Source organism: Mus musculus, chromosome 9, assembly GCF_000001635.26.
Source record: "Mus musculus strain C57BL/6J chromosome 9, GRCm38.p6 C57BL/6J".
Lineage (NCBI taxonomy): Eukaryota > Metazoa > Chordata > Mammalia > Rodentia > Muridae > Mus > Mus musculus.
Genome location: NC_000075.6, coordinates 101016312 through 101044291, shown reverse-complemented (window position 1 = coordinate 101044291; position 27980 = coordinate 101016312). Strand labels below are relative to the sequence as shown.

Sequence of the window (27980 nt, the reverse complement as noted above, 5' to 3'; positions counted from 1 at the left end):
TCTTGAGACATGTTTTCCTGCTTCTAGATTGTCTTGTTTCTGTGGCCTTCTTTCATTCTTTTAAAATTATATTTTTAAGCCGGGCGTGGTGGCGCACACCTTTAATCCCAGCACTCGGGAGGCAGAGGCAGGCGGATTTCTGAGTTTGAGGCCAGCCAGGGCTATAAAACCTATATATATATATATATTATATAAATATACTCTTATTATATTAAAAATATAATATATATGAACAAAATATTATTATATTTTTAAAAATCTTAACCTTTACTTTATGTGTATGTCTTTTGCCTGCATGAGTGTCTGTGGACTATCTGCATGCAGTGTCTGCAGAGGTCAGAAGCGGGTATCAGATCCCCTGAACTGGAGTGACAGACTGTTGTGGGTGCTGGCAATTGAACTGGGGTCCTCTGCAAAAGCAACCAGTGAGTGCTCTTAACTGCTGAGCCACCTCTCCAGCTCCCGAACAGCTGAGTTGAGAGTTCCTCTCCTCTGATGATTAATGTCTTTCTTTAGGTACCTAGAGCTCTCACCTACACTTAAACACCTTTCCAAAGCCTGAGACAATAAGACTACCATTTATTCATCATGTGGTGAATACCTGCCTATGTACAGGACTATCGTCCTAGCTAAGCTAAAGCCATCTTCAGAACTCCTGCTGGGCCTGTTAACTGTTGAGGCTCCCTTATAGAAGGAGGGCTAGGGAGGGTCATGGGACCCTCACCCGAGTATCTAGCCTCTCCTAACCTGGTGCATCCTATTCTGCCCTAATTTCTTGTGGCCGCTTGCCTGGAAGAACTGGAGGATATGGGTGGGGAAGGGGTAGGAGGGGGAGCTCCATCTAAGCTGCTGGCTCTGATAAAGACCTCCCAGTGCATTCTTTTTCCGAGGTGGGGGGGGGGGTGGAATTCCCACATTCCTGTAAGTAACCACTCGCCTGTGTTCTGTAAGTCAGTCCGTAAACTTACTGATTCCCCAGAGTAAACTTTAGAGTTGTACCTCAATTTGTCATTGGGACCTTAGGAGGCAGGGTAGGCATTGTTTGCACCCCACCCTCTCCCACATCTCTCCCACACCCTGACCCCGCAAAGGAATTTTAGCAACACAGGTATCTTATGTATGTTTCTGTGTGTGTGTGTGTGTGTCTGTGTGCATGTGCACATGTGTGTGAGTCAGGGAGCCAGGTAGCCTAGGCTGTTCTTAAACTTGATATACATATAGCTGAGGTTGTATACATAGAACCTTGAACTTCTGACCGCCCCCTCCCCCCCATCCTCTACCTCTTGAGTGTTGGACTAAAGGCATCTACCACCATGCTCTGTTTAGGCTCAGGATTAAACTCAGTACTTTGTAGATTTACTTAGTCCCCCCTTTTCTGGGGGGTCATCATTATTATTATATCCATTTTATCTATCAGGTGTTATTTCCATTTGCCTTGTAATGAACGAGAACTCAGGTATGGGATTTGCCTGTCACACTGCTGGTGTCATTTGGAATTGCGTTTTAATGTCACCTACGCAGTGTACTGCAAACCCTCAGGGACTGGAGGTTACGGTGGCGTCCTTTCTGGCTCCCCAGTCTGTGACTGACTCTGGGAATGAGGAAGGCATTAATGTTTCCTTAATCCTTTCCAAGTACAGAAGGGTTGGAAAGGAGGTCCCGCTCTGCCAGCTGCCTTCTACCTGCAGTTTTTTATCCCTCTCCCATCTTTGTCTGTCTCTCTAAAGCAGCATACCACGAGTCATGCCAGAAGGGTGATGGTGGCGTCACTTCCTTTGGCTCTCTGACTCACTTCCCTTGGACTGTACTGTGGGCTGTGATGCTTCCGTCCGACCTTCCTTTTGATCATTGGCTCAGAGTCACACTTGCCCTGTCATCCTAAGGGTGACATTCTAGAGTTGGGTGGGATGAACCTTACCCCATGACAATTAGTTCTGATTAAGCCCGATGCTCTTGGATGAGTACATCTCGAATGTCAGACGCTGCCTCTGGTGATGTAGTGGAGGTCCAGCTGGTTCTACGTTCTCACAGTAGCTGGATCAGCAGGATCGGGTGCCCAGTGAGATCATCCCAGTGTCAGGGGCTGCTGGGTACTGGAGACGCGGAAATAAAGACAAGAGAATCCCTACTCTAAATAAGCACTGGGAAGTTAAATTCAAATAGTCAATTTTTCCGAGCCTTCAGATGCTAACCTTAGTCACTTGAATACAATATAATTCCCACCGAAGACTTAAATCACCTGTCAGAAACAGGAGTGGTTGTGAAATTAGCATAACTTTTGTAGCCTTTTAGGACAATGTAGGAATAATCAAAGGAAAAGGAAAGGATAGTTCATGATGGCAATCACCCTGTCTCAGCCTTTAGACTGCTGCAAGATCAAGGGAGGGTGACAGGGCTGGCTGGGTAAAGGTGCTTGCTGTTAACCCGGATGACTTGAGTTCCCAGTGACCTACCCGGTAAAAGGAAGAGTGGAGAGCTTTTGGTGCAGCGTCTAGGAATTTGGCAGGAATTTGACATTGGGCTAGGACAGGAAGTAGGCTCAAGATGAATGCAGTTGAAGAAGTTCTTTGTATCTTGATGGGTCTTGTTAAGACCCTGAATAGAGTAATCGTGGGACCTTTGTTTATGCTTTGTTTTTTCCCTTAACTACTCCGTTTATGCTTTAGGACCTTATTCTCTGTATGTACCTAGAATGATATCAAAGCAGACTGGAGAAAAATATAAAGCTGCTTCAGCCTCAGCACTGGCTGGAGTCATGTTATAAAGTTGTCTAATTGTCTCTGTCTTTTCTATCCTCACTCCCTCCCCCAAGACCCTGTTGTCTGACTGAGCTGGCTTGGTCAAAGGAGAGAACTGATTCCTGTAGGTTGTTCTCTCTCTCTCTCTCTCTCTCTCTCTCTCTCTCTCTCACACACACACACACACACACACAGAGAGAGAGAGAGAGAGAGAGAGAGAGAGATTGTTAAGGGAGGGGGTAGTGAAAACTTGGAGTGAGGACAAGAGACAAAGAGACAGACAGGGAGTAGGGAGGCAGGCAGAAGGAGAAGACACACACACAGAAAACAAGAGAACGATACGGATGTCAGGGACTTTTTAAGGGGTATGAGTGTCTCATAGGGAAAATATACAATTGGTGGCGATAGTGAAAATGTGTCATGGCTTCTGGTACTGAGTCCCTGAGGGCAGGCTGAGCGAGCCCTGATTTCTAACACCTTGGTCTCTGCATTTCCTAGTCTCATATACAGGGCCTTCACCTCTGCTCCAGGTCTACCCACATACTGGGTCTGGAATCACTAAGAGTTCTACCATTTCCAGGACCCAGCCCCTGGCAGTTTCCTCTACCACCTTTTCCTGCTTCCTTTCTTCATCCGTCATGCTGACTCTTATAACTTTAATTTTTGAAACCTTTTTTTTTTTTTTTGGTTTTTCAAGACAGTGTTTCTCTGTATAGCCCTGGCTGTCCTGGGACTCAATTTGTAGACCAGGCTGGCCTCGAACTCGGAAACCCACCTGCCTCTGCCTCCCGAGTGCTGGGATTAAAGGTGTGCGCCACCACGCCCGGCTTCAAACCTTATTTTTAATGATGGTTCTTAAACCCTTTAACTTCCCTTGTATCACCACCAGAGGTAGTGAAAAAGAAAGGATATGGGGTTGGGGAGTGGATCTGTTTAGAAAGGTTCTTTGGAGCAACTCCAGTCTGTGTTGTTTGGAAATTGGCAGTTCAGCTCAAGGGTTAGCAGGAGGTTGCAGCTTGATCCACTTGCAAACATTTCATGAATACACCAGCAGACCAGTTTAGTAGAGTTGGGTTAGCAACCGCAGTGATATGACCTAGCAGGTCTAGCAGGTCTTGGCTTGAGTCAGCAGGAGGGACCCCCTCAATATAAGTAAAGTTCTTAAGCTCTGAATTGGAGAGATGGCTCAGCAGTTGCTGATCTTCCAGAAGACCTGAGTTAGGCAGACAACTCATAGCCACCTGTAACTCTGATCCAGGGACTCCAACAGCCTCTGCTGGCACATGTGAGCATGCATGCACACGAGTGTGCACATACACATACACACACACACACACACACACACAGATTAAAAAGAGCATGTGTGGTGGGTTAAACTTCTTACTCTAGCATCTGGCTCCTCTTAATCTCTCTGCTTTCCATCTAGACCACCATGGCCAGGCCTGACCTGGTGTCACCCATTCTTTTGGATTGCTCCGACTGTCTTACCTTTGTCCACAATTGCCAGCTGCAGTCACTTAAATCATAGCAGGTGTCTTGGGTTGTTAAGGCTGTTGAAACAACCAGCACAAAAAACAGTGTTGAGGCAATAGAAAGGCACCCTCTGGCATGTCTGGAAAGGTGAGAGTCTGAAATCAGTGTCTGCAGGAGGGAGCTCCAAGATTTCCATGGGGAAAAATTTTGTTTGCCTCTTCTAGCTTCTGACAGCTGAAATGTCCCTTGTTTTTGGCAACACAGCACCAACCTCTACCTCCAACTTAATGGGACTTCTGGCTCCTTTTTCTTAGGTACCAATCATTGAATTTAGGATCCATTCTGTACCCATGTTTCAAGAACCATCCTGAATGAATGAAAGAAAGAGAGAGAGAGAGAGAGAGAGAGAGAGAGAGAGAGATCTGTTGCATACCTTAACTTAGCCTGGACCAGCCTAAGTACTTCTGGCACTAAATCCTAACAGAGTCAGAGGCTCAGGGTATCTGACAACTGCGATGGACAGTTCAGTTCAGGAAAAAGCCACCCTGATGAGAGAATCTCAAGGAGAGGAGGGTGTGTTGTGGAGGTCAGAGGGTGCTGAAAGTGTGTTACCAACACAGGACAAAAACTTGAGTAGTAGATCGGCAAGAATAGAAGAATGGGGGTACTGGAGAGATGGCTCAGCCTTTAAGAGCACTGGGTGCTTGCTCTTTGAGAGGTTCTGAGTTCAGTTGCCAGCAACCACATGGTGGCTCACAACCATCTGTAATGGGATCCAATGCCCTCTTCTGGTGTGTCTGAAGACAGCGACAGTGTACTCGCATAAATGAAATAAATAAATCTTTTAAAAAAAAAAGAATAGAATATTCGAGAACTGACTCTGGTAAAAGGGAAGAGTAGTTCTCATTTCTCTGGGTTCCCAAAAAGCCAGGAAAAGAGAGGTTGTTTCAAGATGGCTCAGAAAATGTTCGATGTCTGGTGAGAAAGCCAGGCTCTTGGGTTTTAGTTTTAAAGGAACTGAAGCCAGAGCTTTTGAGACCTAATCTTAGTAGCCAAGAAAACACAGGTCAGCAAGAATTCAAAATACTTCTCTTTCTCTTCAGTTAAATAAACCAAACAACACAACCCCAGCACGGAGGAGAGAGATGCATTATTAATGCATGACAAAAATCTTAAAAATGTTCTCTCTACGGAGGACAGCTGCTCCCCATAATTAACTCTCTCGAACACACCCTTGCTTCTAAGTACCCAAGGCTCTTGGTGGTGAGAAACACCTGGACCGTGCTGATCACCACTGACAAGAGCCCAACTGTTGCCCTGGAATTTACTGTGAATCCATGCAGAGCCACACTTTCCTACCGCTGCTCCTGCCTAAACCCAAGCAGAAACACTTTGGCTCCCAACTACATGCTAAACTCCCCCAACTACATGCTAAACTTTCCTTAACACTGCAAGGGGTTGGGGGGGGGATATTCACTCCTCCTCCCCTTTTTGATTTTTCAAGATGGGGGTGGGGGTGTCGTGGGGTGGGGGGTGGTGTTTCTTTGTGTAGCCCTAGCTGTCCTGGAACTCACTCTATAGACTAGGCTGGGCTCGAACTCAGATTCACCTGCCTCTGTCCCCCAAGTACCGGGATTAAAGGCGTGCAACAAACACAACTGTCTGGTTTCATTTTTCTCTCTTAACCTGAAATTCAAGCTTGCAGTGTAACCTGAGGGCTCTCCTATCTCCCTGCCTCTGTGTTTTCTGTCTTGGTTGCTTCTTGCCTAAGTCTCTTGGCACCAGCCTCTCTGAGGAGAAAGACTGCATCTTTCTTTGTTCGTTCTTGCCATGGCGTTCAGCCTTACTCAAAGTAGTCACTGGCCAAATAGGAATGGCCAGGAAATGTCGATATGTCATCCTTTATCATTCAAGACAGAACTAAATATGCAGGTTCGGATGCAGGGTAAATTGGAATTCTCTTTGGGCATTCTTAGTCTTATTAATAAAATAATTTAAGAGTGGACTCAAATGGAAGCTCCAGGACAATTTTATTAGAGTTTAAAAGACCCCACCCCCACTCATACAGGTCAGCTGTGAGTCTCAGCTGCTTCCTAAAGGAGGGGAATGAGAGGGAGAGAAGGGGGGGGACGTATTGTTTGAGCTGGTAGGGAGGTTAGAAGCACAGTGGACAAGCAGTCATATGGTAGAGAACTTCAGAGAAAGGGTAAGGAGGTCCAAACTGTTCGGGAAGCCCAAAGAGTAAGGGAAGACATACTTAGCGGAGGGACAGACAGAAGACAGGGAAAGTGACACTTTTCTGAATCACTTAGAAAAGTGGACAGACTTGCGAAGCTGCAAGGCTTCAGCCTGGTAAGCCACCGTTTTAGGGGTGGAGATCCTGGGAAGGAAAAAGTACCACATGCCATTGAAAGACTAATTACCCCTCTGAGCTTTCTTAACGGAACCCACCTTCCTAAGGGTGGCCCCTCGGACAGGAAACTGACTTGCTCAACTGGAACGTCAGGGCTCCACCCTGGCCAGCGACTATTCTCTTGCCTAGAAGGAGCTTTCTCTTAAAGAGCCTTTACTGAGGCTTTACTGTTGGTTCCTGGCCACTCGTTCATTGTGTCTGAGAGTAAACAAATGTGCTGTGTTACTCTCCTTCCACTCTGAGGAGTTTTCAGTAAAAGACCAGAGTCTCTATTTCAGCCAGGTGTGGTGGTACATGACTTTAAGCCTATCATACTACACGGGGAGGTCATGTCTTTTAAAAAAAAAAAAAGAAGGAGAAGGAGGCAGAGGAGAAGGAGGAGGCGGAGGAGAAGGAGGAGGAGGAGGAGGAGAAGAAGGAGGAGGAGGAGAAGAAGGAGGAGGAGGAGGAGGAGGAGGAGGAGGAGGAGGAGGAGACTGTCTACTTTAGGAAACTACTAGTAATCTATTAGACAACAATTTAACCAGCACTTCACGGTTGCATGCATCTTTAAGCATTACACATTGTCTCCCATTTAAGCCATGTAAGTCTATGACACAAAGCTACTCCCACTTAGTAGAAGTGGGAACCGAGGCTGTTGTCCAAGATCACACAGAGGTAACTGGTAGAGATGACCTTATCCAGACTGTTCTAACATCAGATGCCTGGGCTCTTGTCCTGGGAGAGACATAAGAACTCAAGGGTTTCTCAGGCTTCCCCACCCCCAGTTCCCCACCATCATGAAGGGTGCCAAGGCTCTATAAATAAATAAATCTTAAAAAAAAAAAAAAAGCAGGGCCAAGAGCTCTCTCATCTGGTGTCCCGTAGATGTAGGAGTTCCTTGCCCAGTCAGGAGTCTTCAGACCTTGGACAGCTTCTGTCTATGTTGAGGGAAACAGTTCTAAGAAACACAACTTGCGGCAAGTAGGTGGCTCAAAGATGATTATTCAGCCATGTTTAATCCCAGTACTTGAAAGGCTGAGGCAGGTGGATCTCTGAATTTCGGGCCAATCTTGTCTACATCATGAGTTCCAGGCCAGTTTAAGAGAGAGAGAGCCTCAAAACGTAAATGAAATAAATAAATAAAATGACATTAACGTTAAAGTCTCAGGCCAGAATTTGAACTCTGTGGGAGTCCTGCAGAGAGGTGGAGTGAGGTGGATTTAGGAAGGGTTAATAATCAACTCTGGCAGGCTTTTTTTATTTTTTTATTTTTTATTTTTTGGCTAAGAATGAGAAATATGCACCTTGTACTTTGCCTTAAAGACCTGCCACTTCGCTGGGTAAACAGATGAGAAAGCATTCATAGTAGAGTTTTCGAAAGCACTGGAGCAGCACTTCTCAGATGTTAGCATCTGAACTGACTAAAGGGTCCTTGCTAAGAGGTCAGCAGCCTCCCCCCCCCCCCCCCGCCCCCGCCCCCCGCCCCCGCCGCCGCCTTGCATCCCCTCTGATTAGTAGGTCTGAGCCCGAGCAGTCTGCTCCTAGTTTACTTTTCCTATTTCCTCCCAGCTAATGCCAAAGCCGCTGTGTTGACAAGATTCTCTTCTTGACCAAACTTCGGTCAGGCTCTACTGAGCATCTCTTGAATAGAACTGACCTTGGCTCCCAGGTCCTCTCTTCTAGAGGGTAGCTTTGCCAAGAATCCTGCTAAGTCAGTTATGCCAGAATCTTCCACCCTTGATGAGGGATCGCCCTCCATATTTGATAAGGTTCTTCTTCCACTGTCCCCCAAATGATGTCTGAGCACCCTGGCTTGCCTTCAACCAAGCAAACGTTGTTTGTCAGATTGCTCCTTGCCCTGTGTTCCCTATTAATTTTCTATCCATTGAGCTCCCTCCCCGATACATCTTGTCTTTGGTGTATTCGGGGTTGAGGCCAACCTCTCTCCCCTACTGTAAAACCCTATGGAGCCTAGACCTAGCACAATGGTCTCTAAAAGTTTACTTCACCATTCTGTGTCTCGTCACAAACTTAAAAAACATCAAATAATTTGTGTGTATCAGAGTTTGGGCGTGCACATGTGGAAGTCACAGGACAACATGGGGTGTCAATGGTCCCCTTATTTGTGTGAGAATTGGGTCTCATTTGCTTCTGTACATGCTAGGGTGGCTGTTCCGTGAGCTTCCTGGGATTCTTTTATTTCTGTCAGCTATCTCACCTAGGCAACCTCTCTGTACAGACACTCATTACTCTGGCTGAGTACTGAGTTTGGGGACCCCAATTTTGGTCCTCATACTCAGGCTGGCAAAGGCTTTAACTTAGCACTGAGCCAAGTAGCTTCCCAGCTCCTCTCCCCTTTAAGAGACCCTCTCTGGAGCTCAATACGTAGCTCACAAAACATTTCAGTCTTGACGCCATACAAACCTACTTCTGTTCCTGTGTATCCCATCTCTGAAATCTGGATATAAATTATTTCAAGGCTAAGTTTTAAGAGCAAAACCTGGCACAGCATTTGGTAAAAGTTGGTCAGAGCTCATTATCTATTCATTTTTGGGGGGAAGAGGGTCGACGAAGCCTGGAGTTTAGATGGCTAACGCAGAACGAGGAATGAAGTCCTTGTTCTGTGTGGCTACACGGGCACAGAGCTGAGAGGCAGGTATTTCCTAGAACAGGACCGCCTTGAGCCTGAATGCAAGCCTGTGACTGCTACCAGCTTTAGGGCCAGCGACGACGCGCAGGCGCAGACTCGCAATGTCTACGCTCTCTGCGCATGCGTCCTGAGGTGCAGTGTGTGTCACGCTGGCAGTCAAAAAAAAAAAAAAAAAAAAATGGCGGCGGCGATTAGGATTCGGGCGGTGGCGGCTGGAGCGAGGCTCAGCGTTCTGAATTGCGGCCTCGGCATCACGACCCGCGGCCTTTGCAGCCAGCCGGTTTCAGTTAAAGAGCGCATCGACAACAAGCGCCATGCAGCGTTGCTGGGAGGAGGCCAGCGCCGCATCGACGCGCAGCACAAGCGAGTGAGTCACGGGCGCCAGTGCGTCCCGCCCCCTCCGCTCCCGCCCTATCACAGCGCGCCGGGCTCGCGGCGCACGAGCCTCCCAGCCAATAGGCGCTGCGCCTGGGAGGGGCGCGGCGAGAACGTCCACCTGGAGAACCTAGAGCCCCCTCGGGTGTCAGTAGACATCTGCACCACTTAGGGAGGTCCCCAGGCGGTGGTGGTGGGCATTGGTCGTCGGATGGATGGATGGATGTGACCGGTCTCCAGCTGCGCTCCACTTAGCAGCTTTGAACTTTTGGGAAAGGTGGTCTTTAGAAAGCACCGTAAACAGAATAATGTCTTCCAGGTCTTGTTTGAATAAGATTGCCACGTTAATCGGCCACAGGCTCTGAATTTAAAAGACGGGATTGTTCTCCCGCTGCCTGAAAGTGTTTATGACAGTTTTTTTTTTTTTTTTTTTTTTCCCTTCCCTCTTCTCGGGGAAGGAAGCAGTAAAACCCAGGCACGAAGTATTAGAAAAAACTTGGTTATGTTCACATTAACCTGGTGTGTTGTCTCCCTGCGTGCTGGGGATTTGTGACGCCTGTGACCGAGGAAGTCTGGTTGGCCTCTTGAGAGGTTCATGTATCGATCTGCTGCATAGGAAGCAGGTGGACTTTCTATAAACTCTCAGGCTACTCTGCTGAGAGCAGCTGAGGCGGGAATCACATTTGAGCTTCTTCTGGGGAGGTCATTTAGCAGCAGAAAAACAAAAAACAACAGAAGCTGGAAGAGGTGACCCTAGACTTGAAGCCAGACTTGCCCAGTGTGTCCTTGACAACTGAGTGAGTCCAGGCAGAAGAGCTGGATAAGTTAACATGAAGGTTCCCTAAGGGAAGGGCTCCTGTGAAGGGCATGCAAGTCTTACCCAAGTGTGTGAAAATCTGGGTCAAATGTTGATTCAGATGTCCTGAGTTAGGTTTGAAAAAAGAAAAATGCTCAAGGAAAACTATTTATTCCTCTTGACACTTAGGGATGTAAATGTGGTTGTAAGGTTTATGGTGAGCCATAAGCCCTCTCTCCCTTGGGGTCCCTCTGAAGGGCTATTAAGTTCCCTGGGAAAGCCTGTCACTGCTCTGGTAACCTTTCTCTTGGGACACCCTTGCTCAGTTGCCTATTGCACCCCAGGCAAGATCCTGATGCTCTTACATTAAGGCCTTCAGAGCAGGTTTTCTGCTGTCAGAGTTTATTTAGTTGGGAGGCTAATTTGTGTTCCCTTTAAGCAAGTTTTTCATTATGTCCGTGAATCAGATGTCCTAAAAGAGGACCAGAAAGTATGAATATCTTAAAATTTATCGATCTGTCTATTATCTATATATCTATCTATCTGTCTATCTCCGTAGTTGTTAGATTATTTCCCCCCAAAGTACATTTGTTTTCCACAGCCTCTTTCCACAGCCTCTTTGGCTTTTACTTTTTGTTTGTTTGTTTGTTTGTTTTTCGAGACAGGGTTTCTCTGTGTAGCCCTGGCTGACCTGGAACTCACTTTGTAGACCAGGCTGGCCTCGAACTCAGAAATCCGCCTGCCTCTGCCTCCCGAGTGCTGGGATTAAAGGCGTGCGCCACCACTGCCCGGCTTTACTGTTTTATTAGAATATCTAATTTAAAGTTTTAAAATTTTTCTTCTTGTTTGTTTAATGTGTATATGTGCTGTTTTCTTAACACAGTAGGACAAGGAATTTATAGATTTGAGGTTTTGGGAGCCTAAGAGGTGGAGGCTTTTGGTAGATTGAGGATTCAAATTCATCTGAAAGGACATTTTGAACTAGGATCTCATGCAGCCCAGGTTGGCTTTGACTTTTCTTTGCAGTCAAGGATGATGCTGAACTTCTGACCCCTCTACTTCTAACTCGCCCCACCCCCAACCCCACCTCCCAGCTCTGATAATAGAGGCATTCATTAATTTTTTTTTTTTTTTTTTTTTTTTTGGTTTTTTTGAGACAGGGTTTCTCTTTATAGCCCTGGCTGTCCTGGAACTCACTTTGTAGACCAGGCTGGCCTTGAACTCAGAAATCCGCCTGCCTCTGCCTCCCGAGTGCTGGGATTAAATGCATGCGCCACCATAATTTGTGGTACTGGGAATTGCTTCTGTACACAATAGGCAAGCCCTCTACCAATTGAACTGTATCTCCAGCCATTTTCTTTTCTTTGTCTTGAAAACAACCCCCAACCCAAGAAGCTCTCCAGCACTCCGCACCTTCTCCTTTACTCCACAGAGCCCTGCTATGGGGATCTTGGCTTCGACAGTTTTGGTGTCTTTAAGCAGAGACTCCTATTTAGGATAGAAGAAGGGCAAGCCCTCGTGAAGGCGGAGGACCCATTAGTGCCCTGGCATGGAGGTGGAGAGCTGGAGGGGAAGGGTTGTGCCTGGCTGAAGTGTGCTTCTCTGAAAAGAGCCCGTAAATCTCTGACCCTCCCTAAGCTTGCCTCAGTTTCCTCCGTGGGTTTCCTTGCACAGGCAGGTAGCTCCGGAGCACCCCATCTACCCTGCTGTCTTGGCTGAAACAAAGTCTATTACTAGTGCCTGTCTACTTTGGGCAAGAACTGATAGAATGGAGCCTTTTACATTGGGGCAAAGGCGAAAAGCCTGTGCCCCTGGCTTTCCTGCCAGCAGGTCTTACTTACTTGTTAACTCATCTGTGGCGACATCACCAACAGATCCTTGTGTTGTAGGGGAAGCTAACAGCCAGGGAGCGGATCAGTCTTCTGCTGGATCCTGGCAGCTTCATGGAGAGCGACATGTTTGTGGAACACAGATGTGCCGACTTCGGAATGGCTGCTGATAAGAATAAGGTATCTTCCATCTGGTGGCGTGAACACTTCCCGTGGCTTGTTGGCTTTCCTGTGGCTTGCTGGCCATCCCGCCAGAGCAAAGAGTCCATATAGCTTTCATCTCAGACCCACTGTGCCTTCGGCTCCTCTCCTAGCTTCATCTTTGTCTGTAGATGACTGTGGGTAGCTGTTTATTCTCTGCAGTGTAACTCCAGTTCAGTTTCTAAAGGCTCAGGTTGCAGGTTCTGTTCCTCATCATACAGAATGACAAGTTTGGAAGAAGGATCATCGGACTGTCACTCAGATGGGTTCTGAGAACCAGGCCCTCACCTAAATGCAGGCCAATTGTTGCTCTTGATACTTCTTAAGTTTGAGCCTATATTTAGGTGTTTTTATTGTTGTGTTTTGTTTTGTTTTTCCAATTTGTCTATGCCACACAGGCTGCCTTAGATCCTTATATAGCCCAGGGTAGCCTTGAACTCATGTACCTCTTGGCCTTAGCCTCCTGAGAGGAATCACAGACATGCACCACATACATCTGAGTCTTTGAGGTCAGTGAAACCAGATTGTTGCTTTTCATAGGTGTGTGGAATCTTTGGATTATCTTTGATCCAATTTTCTGTATATCTGCTGCCTATGACCAAAGATATAAACCCAGCAGGCTCTATCTGAGTCATTACGGGCACCCTGATGCTGGGCTTTCCGTGACAAAGAGTGGGTTTGGGTAGCAATGAGTGACTTTGAAAGAGCTGCTATGCAAGTGCGCTCTCTCTCTCTCTCTCTCTCTCTTTCTCTCTCTCTGGATGTTACTGTGTAGCCAAGGCTGACTTCAAACTTGTACTGAGTCTCTCTCCTTAGTTTTTGCTGGGATCCCAGGCATGTGTCACCATGTCAGGCTCTGTATGTTTCCTTATGTGTCCATCTCAAGAGTAAGTGGCCGGGTAGCCCTCTTATAGTTATTTTTTTATTTCAATTTATTTACTTATTTATTTCGGTGTACTGAGGACTAAACCAAACTTTGGTTTTTGGTTTGAACCTTCTTCTGGCCAAACCTTAGCATTGGCATTTTGATTCTTCACTAAGGCATGACGTCAGCTTGACTATAAGAAGTACTTGGGTTGTAGCAGCCTCTCAGGTTTTCCTCTTTCCTCTTTTTTTTAAACCTATAAAGTCACTTTTAAGTCTTCAATGATGAGAGCAATATTAAGAAGACGTTGCTATCTAATTTTTAATCTTTTTAAAATAAAAAGTCCCTGTGTTCAGTAGCATGGTTAATGCTATTGTTTAGCCTCCCTTTTAAACTGTACACTGGCTTGGAATGTTCACAGTTTTGCGTGTGTGGCAGCAGAAGATAACCCCACATTCTACATTGCTACTGTTTTGTATGAAATAAATTGATAAAGATTGACACTAAAAAAAAAAAAAAAAAAAAGAAGTACTTGGGCCTGGCCGTGGTGGAGGATGCCTTAAATTCCAGCACTCTAGAGGCAGAGGAAGGCAGATCTCTGTCAGTGTGAGGCCAGCCTGGTACACAGAGCTAGTTCCAGGACAGCCAAGATGACACAAAGAAACACGAAAAGGAAGTATTTGTTGTTTTTTTTTTTTTAACCTTATTTTTCCATTTTTCTGATAGTTTCCCGGAGATAGTGTGGTCACTGGACGGGGCCGAATCAATGGACGATTGGTTTATGTCTTCAGTCAGGTATGTCCAAACTTCAGTAAATGAAGCTTACCTATAAGCTAGAACCAGGAGCAAAATATGTGAAAGAAAAAAATTTAGGGAAATGAAATCTTGCTTATAGTTTGGGGCACATGACAGATTTGCTTTCCGTTTTGTGTGTGTGTGTGTGTGTGTGTGTTCAGAAGTAGTCTTTTATTTTTTAAGATTTATTTATTATTTTTATGTATTTGAGTGAAGGGTCACTGTTTTCAGACACACCAGAAGAAGGCATCAGACCCCACTACAGATGGTGTGAGCCACCATGTGGTTGCTGGGAATTGAACTCAGGATCTCTGGAAGAGCAGTCAGTGCTCTTAACCAATGAGCCATCTCTCTAGCTCTGCATGTTTAAAATTTTAATCTCTAGAAGCAGTGTGTTACATGACACAGTGTCTTTTTTTTTTTAAGATTTATTTATTATATCTAAGTACACTGTAGCTGTCTTCAGACACAGCAGAAGAGGGCATCAGATCTCATTACAGATGGTTGTGAGCCACCATGTGCTTGCTGGGATTTGAACTCAGGACCTTTGGAAGAGCAGTCAGTGTTTTGTTTTGTTTTGTTTTAAAGATTTATTTATTTATTTCATGTATGTGAGTACACTGTACCTCTCTGGCAGAGCAGTCAGTGCTCTTAACCACTGAGCCATCTCTCTAGCCAGTGACACAGTGTTTTCTATTCCTGCACAAAACATCATGACCAAGAAGCAAGTTGGGGAGGGAAGGGTTTATTCAATTTACCCTTCCATATTGCTGTTCATCACCAAAGGAAGCTAGGACAGGAACTTACACAGAGCAGGAACTTGGAGGCAGGAGTGGATACAGAGACCATGGAGGGGTGCTGCTTACTGGCTTGCTTTCCCTGGCTTGCTCAGCTTGCTTTTTTATAGAATCCAGGGATGGCACCACCCACAATGGGCTGGGCCCTCCCGCTTGATCACTAATTGAAAAAAATGCCTAACGACAAGCTGGATTTCATAGAGGCATTTCCTCAAGAGAGGCTCCTTTCTCCGTGATAACTCCAGCTTGTGTCAAGTTTTCACACAATACCAGCCAGTACACACAGTAAAGAAGACTCAGGGTTCTGATTGGCCTTGTGATAGTGTAGCCTGGGTTACCCAGGTGGCCAAGGGTCATCACAAGGGTCTCTAAGAGTGGAGGAGAAGACTCCATCTACTGTGTCTGACTTTGAATAGAGAAGAGTCCTATGAGAGCTGCAATGGACACCATTTCTAGAGGCTTAGAAAAGATGAACAGACTGCCCTTGAAACCACCTGAGAGGTCACAGACACTAACCTTGGTTGTAGCCCAGTCACGCCCCTAGGAGGAACCTTGTAAACCACAGAATGTGAGAGAATAAAAGTATTTTGTCTTGAGTCATGAATCTGTGTTATTTTGTTAAAGCACCAATAGAAACAGGATATTTCTTGTGCTATTTCATAATAGATTTTTCTATTTGGGTCAGCCAAATGTTGAAGCATACATTTTTTTCTTTCAGTTTTTAAGAGCTGGGCAAAAATTCATAAAGAAGGTAGTATAGAAATTATATGACAATGTTTTCTGGCCATGTCTGACTACTTAAAGCCAGTATGGAAATTCAAACAGCGTATTTTTGGTATTTTGAGCCCCTTCTCTGCTCAGGGTGTAAGTGGAAGAGAGGACCAGGAGTTGGAGATGATGAAGGCAGGGCTCTCTTTCTGAAGATGACAATTTGTAGGTAGAGTGGGACAGCACAGGTGACCACAGAAAGGGTAAGAGAAGTTCCAGGCAAATGCTTTGGACCACAGAGGAGCCCTTCTGGGTTTGAAAATGGGCATTCATTGAAGCTGGGTACCAGCTATGGGGTGCAATGAGCCAGCTTCTTCATTGTGATCTCCAGGATACAGACACAGGTGGGTTTTCTGGGATGTGTCTGTTTATCCAGGAAGGTGTCCTCCTTCCCTTCGCTGCAGGCAGTCAGCATGCTCTATAGAGGGGGGGAGGGAGGAGCCAGCATGGCACGTTCAGTACTCAGGCTTCAAATCTCTGGTTTTCCTCCTCGTCTATGCCTTCAATCAGGCCAGTGACCCTGAGTCTGGATGTCTCTGACTCAGGCTTTTTGTGTTTTTTAGAGGAATAGCCTTTTTCCTCTTAAGGTGAAGGAGGGGCTTTGTGAGTTTTCTTAACCCAGGCTTATTTTTATTTATTTATTTTTATTTATTTATTTATTTATTTTTGAGACAGGGTTTCTCTGTATAGCCCTGGCTGTCCTGGAACTCACTTTGTAGACCAGGCTGGCCTCGAACTCAGAAATCTACCTGCCTCTGCCTCCAAATGCTAGGATTAAAGGCGTGCGCCACCACGCCCGGCTCCCAGGCTTATTCTTGTTTTAATGTCTACCCCTCTTACCTGGTTCTTTCCTGGTGTCCCTTCTATAGATGTCCCTTCCTCCCTCCCTCCCTCCCTCCCTCCCTCCTTCCCTCCCTTCCTTCCTTCCTTCCTTCCTTCCTTCCTTCCTTCCTTCCTTCCTTCCTTCCTTCCTCTCAAGTCATGTGGTATCCTTGTGATTCCAGTTCCCCTGGACTAGTCTGCTGCTACCCCTGGGCTAGCCTGCTGCTATCAGCTCTTCATGCTTACAAGACACCCTAGTGTGAAGTTTTTCAGAAACAGGGATTAGGAGGGGTTGGGGGACTCTGGTTGCCTTTCGTTTTCCGCCTTTCCAGGATGCATACTTCCTGGAAATGGCATTGTTTGTCTGGCACTGGTAGAATCTAACAGGGTTAATACACTCGAGCTACTGCCTCAGAGCTGAGTCCTTTCTGTAGAACCAAGACAAAGTCTTTTGACCCTGATCCTACATGAACTTTTTTAAGGTATTTTATTAACTAACTTGGGGAATAATCTATGAATTAGAGGGGTTTTTTTTTTCTATTTTTTTTTTAAACATGTGTGGGTTTCCCATGTCTTCCCACTTCCCATTGGGTCTTCGGCTCCACCTGGTCCTTATGGTTTACCTGCTGTTCTAATTGTTTCTCTTTTCAGGATTTTACAGTTTTTGGAGGCAGTCTGTCAGGAGCACATGCTCAAAAGATCTGCAAAGTAAGTGTTTACGATCGACAATAAACCCAGTGCATCCACCAGCTTATGTGGCACACGCTGAGTATTCTGGGGGTACAATGAATGGAGCTGGAGCAGATCCGTACAACATGGTACTGCCCAGAGGGGACTCTTAGCTCATTTCTTAAAGTATTTTCATAGTGTCTGCGTGACCCTGGTAAGGTCTACAACCACATTCATTCTATTCATTCTGTTCTCTTCTCTTCCCCCTTCCCACCTTTCCTTAGCTCCTCTGTCCTAGGGCTGGGATAATATGTGTGAATCTATCCTCCTGTCAACCCTCACATTTCTCCATGCACATAATTACATCTAAGATTACAAGGCTTGAGGGCTGGAGCGATGGTACATTGGGTGTGAGTACTTGGTGTGAAAACAGAAGGATCCGAGTTCAAATCCCCAGCTCTTACATAAAAGCCAAGTGTGACCACATGTGCTTGTAACCCCAGCTTTTGGGAACTAGACAGATTCTGGAGGTTTGCTGGCCAGCCAGCATAGCTAGAACATCGAGCTTTTGGTTCACTGAGAAACTGTCTCAAAAAATAAGATTGAGGGTGATAGAGGAAGACACTCAACACCCCCCCCACCCCCCAGTCTCTGCCTGTGAGGAGTGAAAGCACTCAAAAGCAAATCTGAAATACATGTTGTTGTTGTTATTTTTTTTTCAAAGATTTATTTATTTATTATATGTAAGTACACTGTAGCTGTCTTCAGACACACCAGAAGAGGGAGTCAGATTTCATTATGGATGGTTGTGAGCCACCATATGGTTGCTGGGATTTGAACTCAGGACCTTTGGAAGAGCAGTTGGGTGCTCTTACCTGCTGAGCCATCTCACCAGCCCCTTGTTATTATTATTTTATGAAAGGGTTTCTTTGTGTCCTTCTGACTGTTCTGGAACTTGCTCTGTAAAGCAAGCTGGCCTCAAACCCAGAGTCCACTGTAGCTGCAAATTAGTTAACCGCTTTAGCTCCTGGTGGGTAGCACACAAGTTGGGCCAACCAAGGAGCTCTCTGGATTCAAGAATGAAAGACAGACAGACACACATGCATACGCACGAACACACACACATACCAGTTAATTTTGATATGCCTTGACTAGCTCAAAGGCTGTGCACTTTTAATTCTGCAGCTAGCAAACACTGCCCTCTGGTATTCTGGAGTTAACATCCTTTAAAATCTGTATTTCATCTCTGCTGCCTTAGACCCAGTCACAGAAGTGACCACTAGAGCCACTTACCCGAATTTTTACATGGCTGGTCTGTCCCACACCCCTCTCATGGTGATTCTCTTCTTCTCTTTCTTCCCAGCCTTGTAATCCTAAAAATTCCACCTCTGTCTGTCCTGCCCAACCATTGGCTGCTGGCATCTTTATTTACCAATTGGAGCCAACTGGGGGCAGAGTTCCTCGGTGTCTTATGTGTAGACACTCATAAGCAGCTTTGGGGGACCAAAATTAACACAAGCAGCATTAGGTCAAACCCACTTCCGTCCACCTGCCTCTGCCTCCTGAGTGCTGGCATTGAAGGCGTGTACCACTAGGTCTGGCTCATTAATATATGTACTTATTAGTGCATTAAATAAGCACTTAGCAGTGAATCTTCTAGCTGGTATAATTCAAAGAAGGTTCAAGTGAGAAAATCCTGGTGCTCAGCAATTTTAACATAGGAGAAGCTTCTGGTTTCTAATAATGGCAAAGGCACAGGTGTGCGTTCATCAGTAAAGGAAGCGGTCGGCACTGCACAGAGGTCGTACAGGTGAGAATGTAAACGTTTCCTAACTCAAGTTCACAGATCATGTAGGCATTCACAGCCACGTTGAGATTCTGGGAATCCCAAGAAAAGATCTAGGCAGAGAGTCCAGGCATTAAAATGTAAAGAGCAGTACAAAGATTGCATGATTTAGCAGTGGTTTTTTTTTCTGTTTTTGCTTTGTTTGTTTGTTTGTTTGTTTTATAAAAAGGATTTCTTTATTTTTTTGTCTATATGAACATCTATGTACTGTGTGGGCCTGGTGCCTGCAGAGGCCAGATGAGGGTGTTGCATCCAGTTACAGTTACATCTGTAACTGGAGTTACAGATGGTTGTGAACGGCCCTGTGGATTCTAGGAACTGAGTTGGGGTCTTTTTGCAAGAGCAAGTGCTCTTAACCACGGAGCCATCTCTACAGCCCCTGCATGAAGGTTTAAAAACACTCTGGAGGACAGAGCTTAGAGCTCTGTGATAGGAAATGTGCCTAACATGAGCAGACCTTGGAGACAATTCCGAATTCTGCTGATGAAGAAACTCGAACACAAACAGAACCTCAAGCAGCCAACCAAACAAGAAAAGCTCCCCATATACAACCCATTAGACTGAGATGGTCCAAGGCGTGATGCTGGCACTGTTGGTGTTTAGAGAATTTGGGGAGTAATATTGAATTATTAATAGCTGAGTAAGTTTCCCTCTGTAATGGAGCTACCTGGATTTTAGACATATATTACTCTAGAGATCTTAACCCAATTCCTTTTTTATTTTTATTTTTTGAGACAGGGTTTCTCTGTGTAGCCCTGGCTGTCCTGGAACTCTCTCCATAGACCAGGCTGGCCTCAAACTGAGAGATCTGCCTGCCTCTGTCTTCCAAGTGCTGGGATTAAAGGCGTGCACCTTCATGGTCAGGCTAGCCAGTTACATTTAAACCTTCCTGGTTTTCCTTTTTTACTGCTTCGGTTGTAATGGTCACATGACATAATGAAGTAAATGTGCTTCACTAACCATCTAAGGTGACCAACTGGTGACTCAGGAGGAAAATCTGTCGCAGTGGGCCTGGTCTCAGGTTAATATATGGGCTAGTGTATTAAAGGGTCACAGCATTAGGAAGGTTAAAGGACCACTAATAAAAAGAGACACCCATGCACCCCTCTTTGGCTACTGGACTGTTGAAAGAATATAGCTGCAAGAAATGTAAACTTCCTAAGAATGTCCTACTGGGAGAAAAATGGCTGAAACCCTGGTGGCATCCTGAGGAGGAACTTGTCTCTTGGTATAACAGGCCTCAGATCCTCAGACCTTAGCACAACTGACTCCATGGTGGAAGTGCCATTCACATTGTAAAACTCAGCACGTAGACAGCACCATCTGCCAAAAGATGAAAACAGACCTGATCTATCAAAGGCCATACTGGAAAAGTGTCTAAATGTAGTAGTCTTGCTTTTTGGCTTTTGTAGCTTAGCTTCTGGCTAAATGTTCTTGTTAACCGAAGTATGTCAACCTAGAACATGGTTTTTGTGCTCAAAACTCACCCCGAGAAAGGCTCAGGGCTACACAGGGATCCTGAACACACAATATAGTCGACAGCCAGCTAGTAAAGACTTAAAACCCATGTCCAAGCAGTCTTCTTTTGTGGATATCCCACAACACTGGAGAAGGACTTACAGCTCATCAGATGACCTTGTAGGAAAGACTAGGAGCTGGGCAAGGGCCAGGAACCATACCTGTTGGACTGCCCAGTGACATATACCTTGTGTATTGCCAACACCCCTGTAGATGGACTTAGGGTGGGTGGGTTCTGGATCCCTTTGTCTTTCTTCCTTGTATGGTCACACTGAATAAATCTCCCTTTGCTGCTTTTCATTATTCATTTGGCTCCTTTAATGGGCTATTGAGGATGGGCAGCTGGACTTGGCTTGTGAGGGCACAGGCTGTGTCCCCTTTAAGTCTGGTGACGTTTTCACCCACTAATACACAAGCCATCTCCTTGGCCCAGCAAGGGGCTTTGTCATTGCTGTTTTTGGTAACCAGAGCAGATGTCTCATAAGATTTTTCTATACCGTTTTAGATCATGGACCAGGCCATAACAGTGGGGGCTCCAGTGATCGGGCTCAATGACTCCGGGGGCGCCAGAATCCAGGAGGGGGTGGAGTCCTTGGCTGGCTACGCGGACATCTTCCTGGTGAGAAAGCCATTAACACAGTTGCCTCTATGTGTGTGCTCATATTGTCTTCTGCTCCATCCTCCCCCTGCAGTGCCTCCTCTGTCACTGCCACTGTGGGTGCAAGGAAGGTTGGATGACCGGCCAAATGGGCTGCAAAGACTGCTCTTTGTTCTTGAGAGATGGCCAGTTGTTAGATAAATAATTAGTTCAAGGTCATTCATGAGGAGAAAGAACTTGGAAATGTTTTTCTTTTCTTTTCTTTTTTTTTTTTGGTTTTTTGAGATAGGGTTTCTCTGTGTAGCCCTGGCTGTCCTGGAACTCACTCTGTAGACCAGGCTGGCCTCGAACTCAGAAATCCGCCTGCCTCTGCCTCCCGAGTGCTGGGATTAAAGGCGTGTGCCACCATGCCCAGGTGTTTTTCTTTTTCTTATCTATTTATTATCTACCTATCTATCTAATTTATCTTTTTAAGCAAGAGAGAGATGGTAAGGAATGTTAAAGGTAAACTGATTTGCTAGAATAAAGTTTTTTTTTTAAAGCGCTCTCTTTTTAAACACTAGGGACTACTTATTATACAGTGTTTAAACTGGGATAAAGAGAAGAAAGAAATCATTCCAAATCTCACCATCAGAAACTCTTGGAGGCCATCACGTCAGACACCTGCATGATCTGACATAGGGAATGTCTGATGAGGGAGACGGGGATGGGGGTCTGATAGGTGAGAGAGAGGGGAGACAGGCAGTTTCTAGTCAGCCCAGGGCTATCCATCCCACCCCTTCAGAATGACAAATATCTTGTCCCTGGTCACCACCCTTCATGATCCGTTGTATGTGTGTATATGTGAGACCCTCGGTAAGTTGTAAGTATATGCACATTACTTGAAATGCCACCCAGCTTTTGTATGTTCTGAACATGCCTTTGAGTCCTTCTCGCCTAGTTCTGAAGCTAACCAACCCACCATAGGAAACATTAGTTCTGTGGTTGTTTGTCCAGTACAGGGAGGTCTGGAAGGTCTTCGAGGCTCATGGTTTGGAAATCATGTCTGTGTTGCATAGGGGAAAAAAAGAGGCCCCCAGAGAAGTGGCTACATTTTAGAGTATGGCTGGGCTTTGGGATATCATCTGGTAGATGTTTAAGCTGTGGGGCTCCAGTTGCTGCTGTTTCCAGGAACTGGGCCTTAGCAACTTTGAGATCTGTGGTGTTGACGGAATTGTTTGCAACACCTGCTTGTCACAGGACTGTGCCATTCATTGCTGTTGTGTTGTTACTTTCTCGTAACTTTTAATTGTGATGTAGTTTCAGACCTCATGGGAAACACGTTCCAAAATCTGTCCTGTGCCCTTTAAAGATTTGTTTTGTTTTATGTGTATGAGCATACTGTAGCTGTCTTCAGACACAGCAGATGAGGGCATCGGATCCCATTACAGATGGTTGTGAGCCACCATGTGGTTGCTGGGATTTGAACTCAGGACCTTTGGAAGAGCAGTCAGCCATCTGACTGCCATCTCTCCAGCCCTGTCCTGTGCCCTTTAACCAGATGTGCTGCCCCCATTCAATGTACCATTCTCTCTAGCAATACATATTTGCATGTTACTTTAGAAACCTTTGGGGGCAAACTGATGATATTTTGCTTCCTTTAGCTCTTAAGTCCTTCACTGTGTATTTCCCGGGAACATTAACCAGAATATAAATATAAAAGGAGACATGACATCAATCTGTTATTAATATTCATAGTCTTTATCTAGTGGCCTTAATAAGCCCTTAATGGCTTCCTTTCCTTCTCTTTTCCTCCCCTGTCCCCCTTTCTCCCTTTGTCTTCTCTCCTTTCCTCCCCTCCTCTTCCTCCTCCTCTCTTTCTCTCCCCCTCTCCTCTCTCTTCTATCCCTCCCCTCTTAACCCCTCTCCTACCTCTCTCCTCCCCTCCTCTCCCTCTCCCCCTTTTCCTCTCCCTCTTTCCTTAACTTTTGTTTCTGACCTGGAATGAACCCAATTGTCATACCTCTTTATTTTCTTTCTTTAATTTGGGGCAGTTCTGTAGTCTTTGTTTTTCATGATCTTAGTTTAAATTTTATTTATTTATTTATTTATTTATTTATTTATTTATTTATTTGGTTTTTCGAGACAGGGTTTCTCTATATAGCCCTGGCTGTCCTGGAACTCACTCTGTGTACCAGGCTGGCCTCGAACTCAGAAATCCGCCTGCCTCTGCCTCCCGAGTGCTGGGATTAAAGGCGTGCGCCACCACACCCAGCAGTTTAAATTTTTAAAAACTTCTTTTGAACTGGGTCTCACAATATAGCTCCGTGTTGACCCAGAACTTGCATGGTCTAGGCTAGTCTTGGAACTCAACAGAGAACTCCCTGTCTCTGCCTTCCACATTCTAGAATTAAAGACTTGTGCCACTGTACCTACCCTGACCTTGACATTACAAAAACCAAGCATCTTTATTTAAATTTAACTGAAAAACTGAAAAATCCATCCATTGTGACATGCCGTTCAGTGTGTCAAACAGCGTACATTTCTGTAGTGGTAGAATCCTTACCTGGGGCCTTGAACCTGCTATCCAAGGGCTTTCACCCGTCCCAGAGTCAGCTAAGACAGGTCTTGAACTTAGCTTCCCACCTCAGTCTCCCAAGTGCTGGGCTTTCAGGTGTGAGCCACCATGCCCAGCTTGAGACTATGTCTTGAGAACAGCTTGAGACTGTTCGATGGACTTGTAAAGTGTGTTATGTATTGTTTTATTGTGGTCAGTTTACTACTTACGTAGCAACCTGCTGTCCGTTATTAGAAGAGGTGTCTCCGATTATCGTCACTCACCCGATTACACCCCCTCCACGTCTGTCAGGGTTTGGTTCTCATGTTTTAAAGCTCTTGCTGATTTATCCATCTGAGGACTCTGTTAGTGGTGGACATTTTAAATTTTTCCTTGATTTTTTAATTATATAGATTTTTTAAAAATTATATTTATTTTTGTGTTGTGTTGCCCTTGCTTGGGTGCATGCCACGGAGCGTGTTGCGGACTAGGACAACTTTCAGTGGTCAGGACTCTCCTTCCATGTGAGTCCCAGGCCTTCATGCTCAGAGGCAAGGCCTCTACCTGACGAGCCACCTTTCTGGCCCTTTAGTATACATTTTTATAATTGTTATATTTTCTATGTGTATTGGGTCCTAATACATGATAGCTTTGTTTGTTTGTTTTTTGAGGTTCTCTCTGTGTAGCCCTGGCTATTCTGGAACTTACTATGTAGACCAGGTTAGCTTAGCCTACCCCTGCCTCCCAAGTGCTGGGATTAAAGACATGTACCACTGTGCCTGGCCCATACATGATAGCTTTCTATTTTATAACTTTTTAAAGTTACTTTGTCTGATAACATTGCCACCATGGCTCTATATTTTCCTCTCATGGAATTTTTTTTTTTTAAATCTCATATTCTCAACTTTTTTGTGTGTCCTTTTGTCAAAAGTAAAACTATAGAGAACATGTACATTATCTTTTAAAAGATCAGTCTGTTAGTCTCTTAGATGGATTTTTGGTGCCTGGATTCTTCTGTTATAACTCTCAAAAAGTTTTAAATTTTATGTGCGCTTGCATGTGCCTGTGTGTGCGTGCGCACATACATGTACATGCCATACGTGTACTGGCCTGCTGGAGGCGAGAGGAGGGCACCGGTTCTCCCTAAGCTGGAGTTAGTAGGCAGCTGTGAACTGCATGAACTGGGTGCTGGAATTGCACTTAGGTTCCCTGGAAGAGCAGCAGGCGCCCTAACCACAGAGCCAGCCCCCTTTTATGGCTTTTTATTTTTAGTTTTTATATTTGTATGTGTGTGTGGCCATACATGTGCTGTAATACATGCATGAAGGTCAGACAACAACTTGTGAGAATTAATTCTCACCTTCCACTAAAGGTAGACTGGAATGAAAGCTGAGCATCAGCATTGGCCACAAGCACACGTTTATCCCCTGAGACAGCTTTCTGGACTCCCCTACCCCCAGTTTCCTCCTTTTTTAATGAAAAAAACTTTCTGTGTAGTTAACACTGTCTGGCTATAGATCCTCCTGTGTCTGTTGAGCTTACAGGCATGTGCTGCCATGGCCAAGCAAAGCAGCCTGCCAAACCCTGCCATTGCTCCGCTCACCACACCCACCCACCATACCCAGCCATAACTCTGCCCGCCACGTCCACCCACATACCCAGCCATAGCTCCGCTCACCACGCCCACCCACCATGCCCAGATATAGCTCCGCTCACCACGCCCACCCACCATGCCCAGCAGTAGCCCCGCCCACCACGCCCACCCACCATGCCCAGCCACAGCTCCACCCCCTTTTGTATGTAGTTGAGTTGAACCATTTTAGTTCACTTCAATTTTCGCCATATTTTTATTTTTCAAAAATCGTAACCTTAGCCAGGCAGTGGTGGTGCACGCCTTTAATCCCAGCACTTAGGAGGCAGAGGCAGGCGGATTTCTGAGTTGGAGGCCAGCCTGGTCTACAAAGTGAGTTCCAGGACAGCCAGGGCTGTACAGAGAAACCCTGTCTCGAAAAAAACAAAAACAAACAAACAACTCCCCCCCAATTGTAACCTTTATTTTTATTTTACACACGTTGGTGTTTTGCCCGCATGTGTGTCTATATACCAACTACGTGCCTGATGCCTGTAGAGGTCAGAAGAGGATCTTGGATATCTTGGGTCTAGAGTTACAAAGGTTGCAAACTGTCACATGGGTGCTGGGAATTCAACTTGGGTCCTCTGGAGGAGCAACTGGTGCTCTTAACCACCGAGGTGTCATCTCTTCAAGCCTCCTTCGCTGTATTTTAAAGTGTCTTTTTCTTAGTGGTCATCTGGGGAATTACAACCAAGATCTTAACTGGTTGAAAGGAAGTTAGCATGAACAGTGTGTGGACTTGGTGCTTTTGTGTGTCTTCATCATTGAAGATCACTCTTTACTCGCGATGTCTCTGTTGACAGATTTAAAAGCCATATGTACGAACAATCGCAGGAATGTGCTTTGTCACAAGCTTTACCTAGACAGTTGGATTTACTAGTGACTCTTTTCCCACGGCTTCCTGTAGCAGTCTAGTGTCGTTTTATTTCAGAGCGAAGCTTTTGTGTTTCTTGTATGATGTCTCAGCTGCCAGCGACTTCCTTCAGCCTCTGTTATCTGGAAATGGCTTACTCTTCCTTCCTTGAAGTTTGGCTTTGTTGGATGTTGAATTCTTGGCTGACAGGTTTTTCATCAAGTACTTGAACTATGTCCTGCTGCCCCCTGGGCTTAACCGTTTATCTTCCTGGGATCCCTTTGTCAGAGGGGAGCCGTTCTGCCCTGCTGCTTCCCGGTTCCTTCCTGGGCTGGAGGTTCATAGTTTGACTATAACGTGTCACAGTGTGATGTCATTGAGCCCATCCTTCTTTAGAGTTTGTTGAGCTTTTTAAATGTGAACGTTTGTACAAGTCTTTCATCAAATCTGGGAAGTCGGGGGTTATATTTCTTCTGGTATTTGACTGGGCCGTTTCTGTGTCTCCTGGGTTCCTGTGGTATGCACATTGGTCCCTGATAGCTTCCTGGGTTCCTGTGGTACGCACTTGGTCCCTGATGGCTTCCCACAGGTCCCTCAGGCTTTGTTCATGTTTTTCTTTCCTCAACATGGTAACTTCCAGGGTTTTATCTCCAGGTTCCCTGACCCATTGTTTCCTGCGATTAAATCTGCCAGCGAACCTTCTACCAGTAATTTGATGAATAATGATTTCATGTCATTTATCATCCACAGTTTCTGCTTGTTTGTTTTCTATGATTTCATGTTATTCCTATTTTGTTCAGTGTTTTTCCTGATTTCCTGAAGTTCTTTTTCCACGTTTATTATTATTTTATTCCATCCATCAAACATATTTAGGAGAGCTGCTGTCGCATCTGTGACTAATAGTTTCAACGTGTGTGTGTGTGTGTTGTGAAATATAATGTGGGGAGGGGGTGTCTGGTAAGCCCATGCCAAAGTGTGCCCCTGAGAAATCACACCCTGCAACACATCTGGTATAAGGGGGCTGACTGGGGAAGGGAGAGGAGTGAGGACCTGGAGGAGGGGTAGAAGCAGATGAGTGGCCATGTAGACAGGCAGACAGATGGGGTAGAGCCATGTGGGCAGAGAAGGGGGTGGTACAGAGGAGAGAAGAGGGAGAGAGAGAATATGGGGGTGGGACACATAGATACACACACACACACACACACACACACACACACACACACCTGGCACACATGGTGGTGGTAGGTGATAACATAAGCTGTTGCTAGGTCCCTGGGAGGAGCCCAGTGGAATCTCCTGTAAACTCACAGGGCTTCCTCAGGTTTCTTATCCCTCAAATTATGTTTTTCCCGTGAATGGCTGTACCCATTTGCGTGTCTTATGATCCATAATTTGTTGATGAATAGTGGAAATTTGTAGTATTCTATCTGGTAAGGTGTTCTTGTTTTTCTCCATTGAGTCAGGGTCTCGTGTAGCCCAGGCTTGCCTCCATCTCACTGTGTAGCTGAAGATGGCTTTGAACTTTCTGCCTCCTATGAGCTGGGTGGTAGGCCTGCACCGCCATGCCTGGTTTCCTGGTAACTTACAAACTGAGCTCCTTCAGTCCGCTTTGTTTATTGACTGTGGGATCCAACTGTGACTTTTTCTAAGCTGTTTTTTTAAGATTTGTGTTGAATATGAACTCTTAAATTTTAGTTGTTTCTGTGGTTGTGGTGTTATTTTTCTCAGGATTGTGACAGATGTGCCTTTAGAAAGAGTTTATTCTGGTTCGAAGTTTGGGGGTGTGGTCCATAATGAGGAGGAGGGGCTGGCTGGCCACGTGC

At 45.6% G+C, this 27980-nt stretch overlaps 1 protein-coding gene across 3 annotated transcripts in view; it reads left to right on the top strand.

Annotated features, from left to right (window-relative positions):
* The first annotated feature begins 9351 nt into the window (after positions 1–9351).
* Positions 9352–27980, top strand: part of Pccb (propionyl Coenzyme A carboxylase, beta polypeptide) — a 52909-nt gene continuing 34280 nt past the window's right edge. For 2 of the 3 annotated variants that reach the window (NM_001311149.1, NM_025835.3), the window contains exons 1-5: positions 9408–9623; positions 12317–12436; positions 14049–14117; positions 17156–17212; positions 21043–21156. In NM_001311149.1, coding sequence (NP_001298078.1) covers positions 9435–9623; positions 12317–12436; positions 14049–14117; positions 17156–17212; positions 21043–21156 — 549 coding nt within the window. In that variant the 5' untranslated portion in view covers positions 9408–9434. Of the gene's footprint in view, positions 9624–12316; positions 12437–14048; positions 14118–17155; positions 17213–21042; positions 21157–27980 lie in introns of all 3 variants that reach the window. The other variant, XM_006511370.2, reaches the window with a different exon arrangement.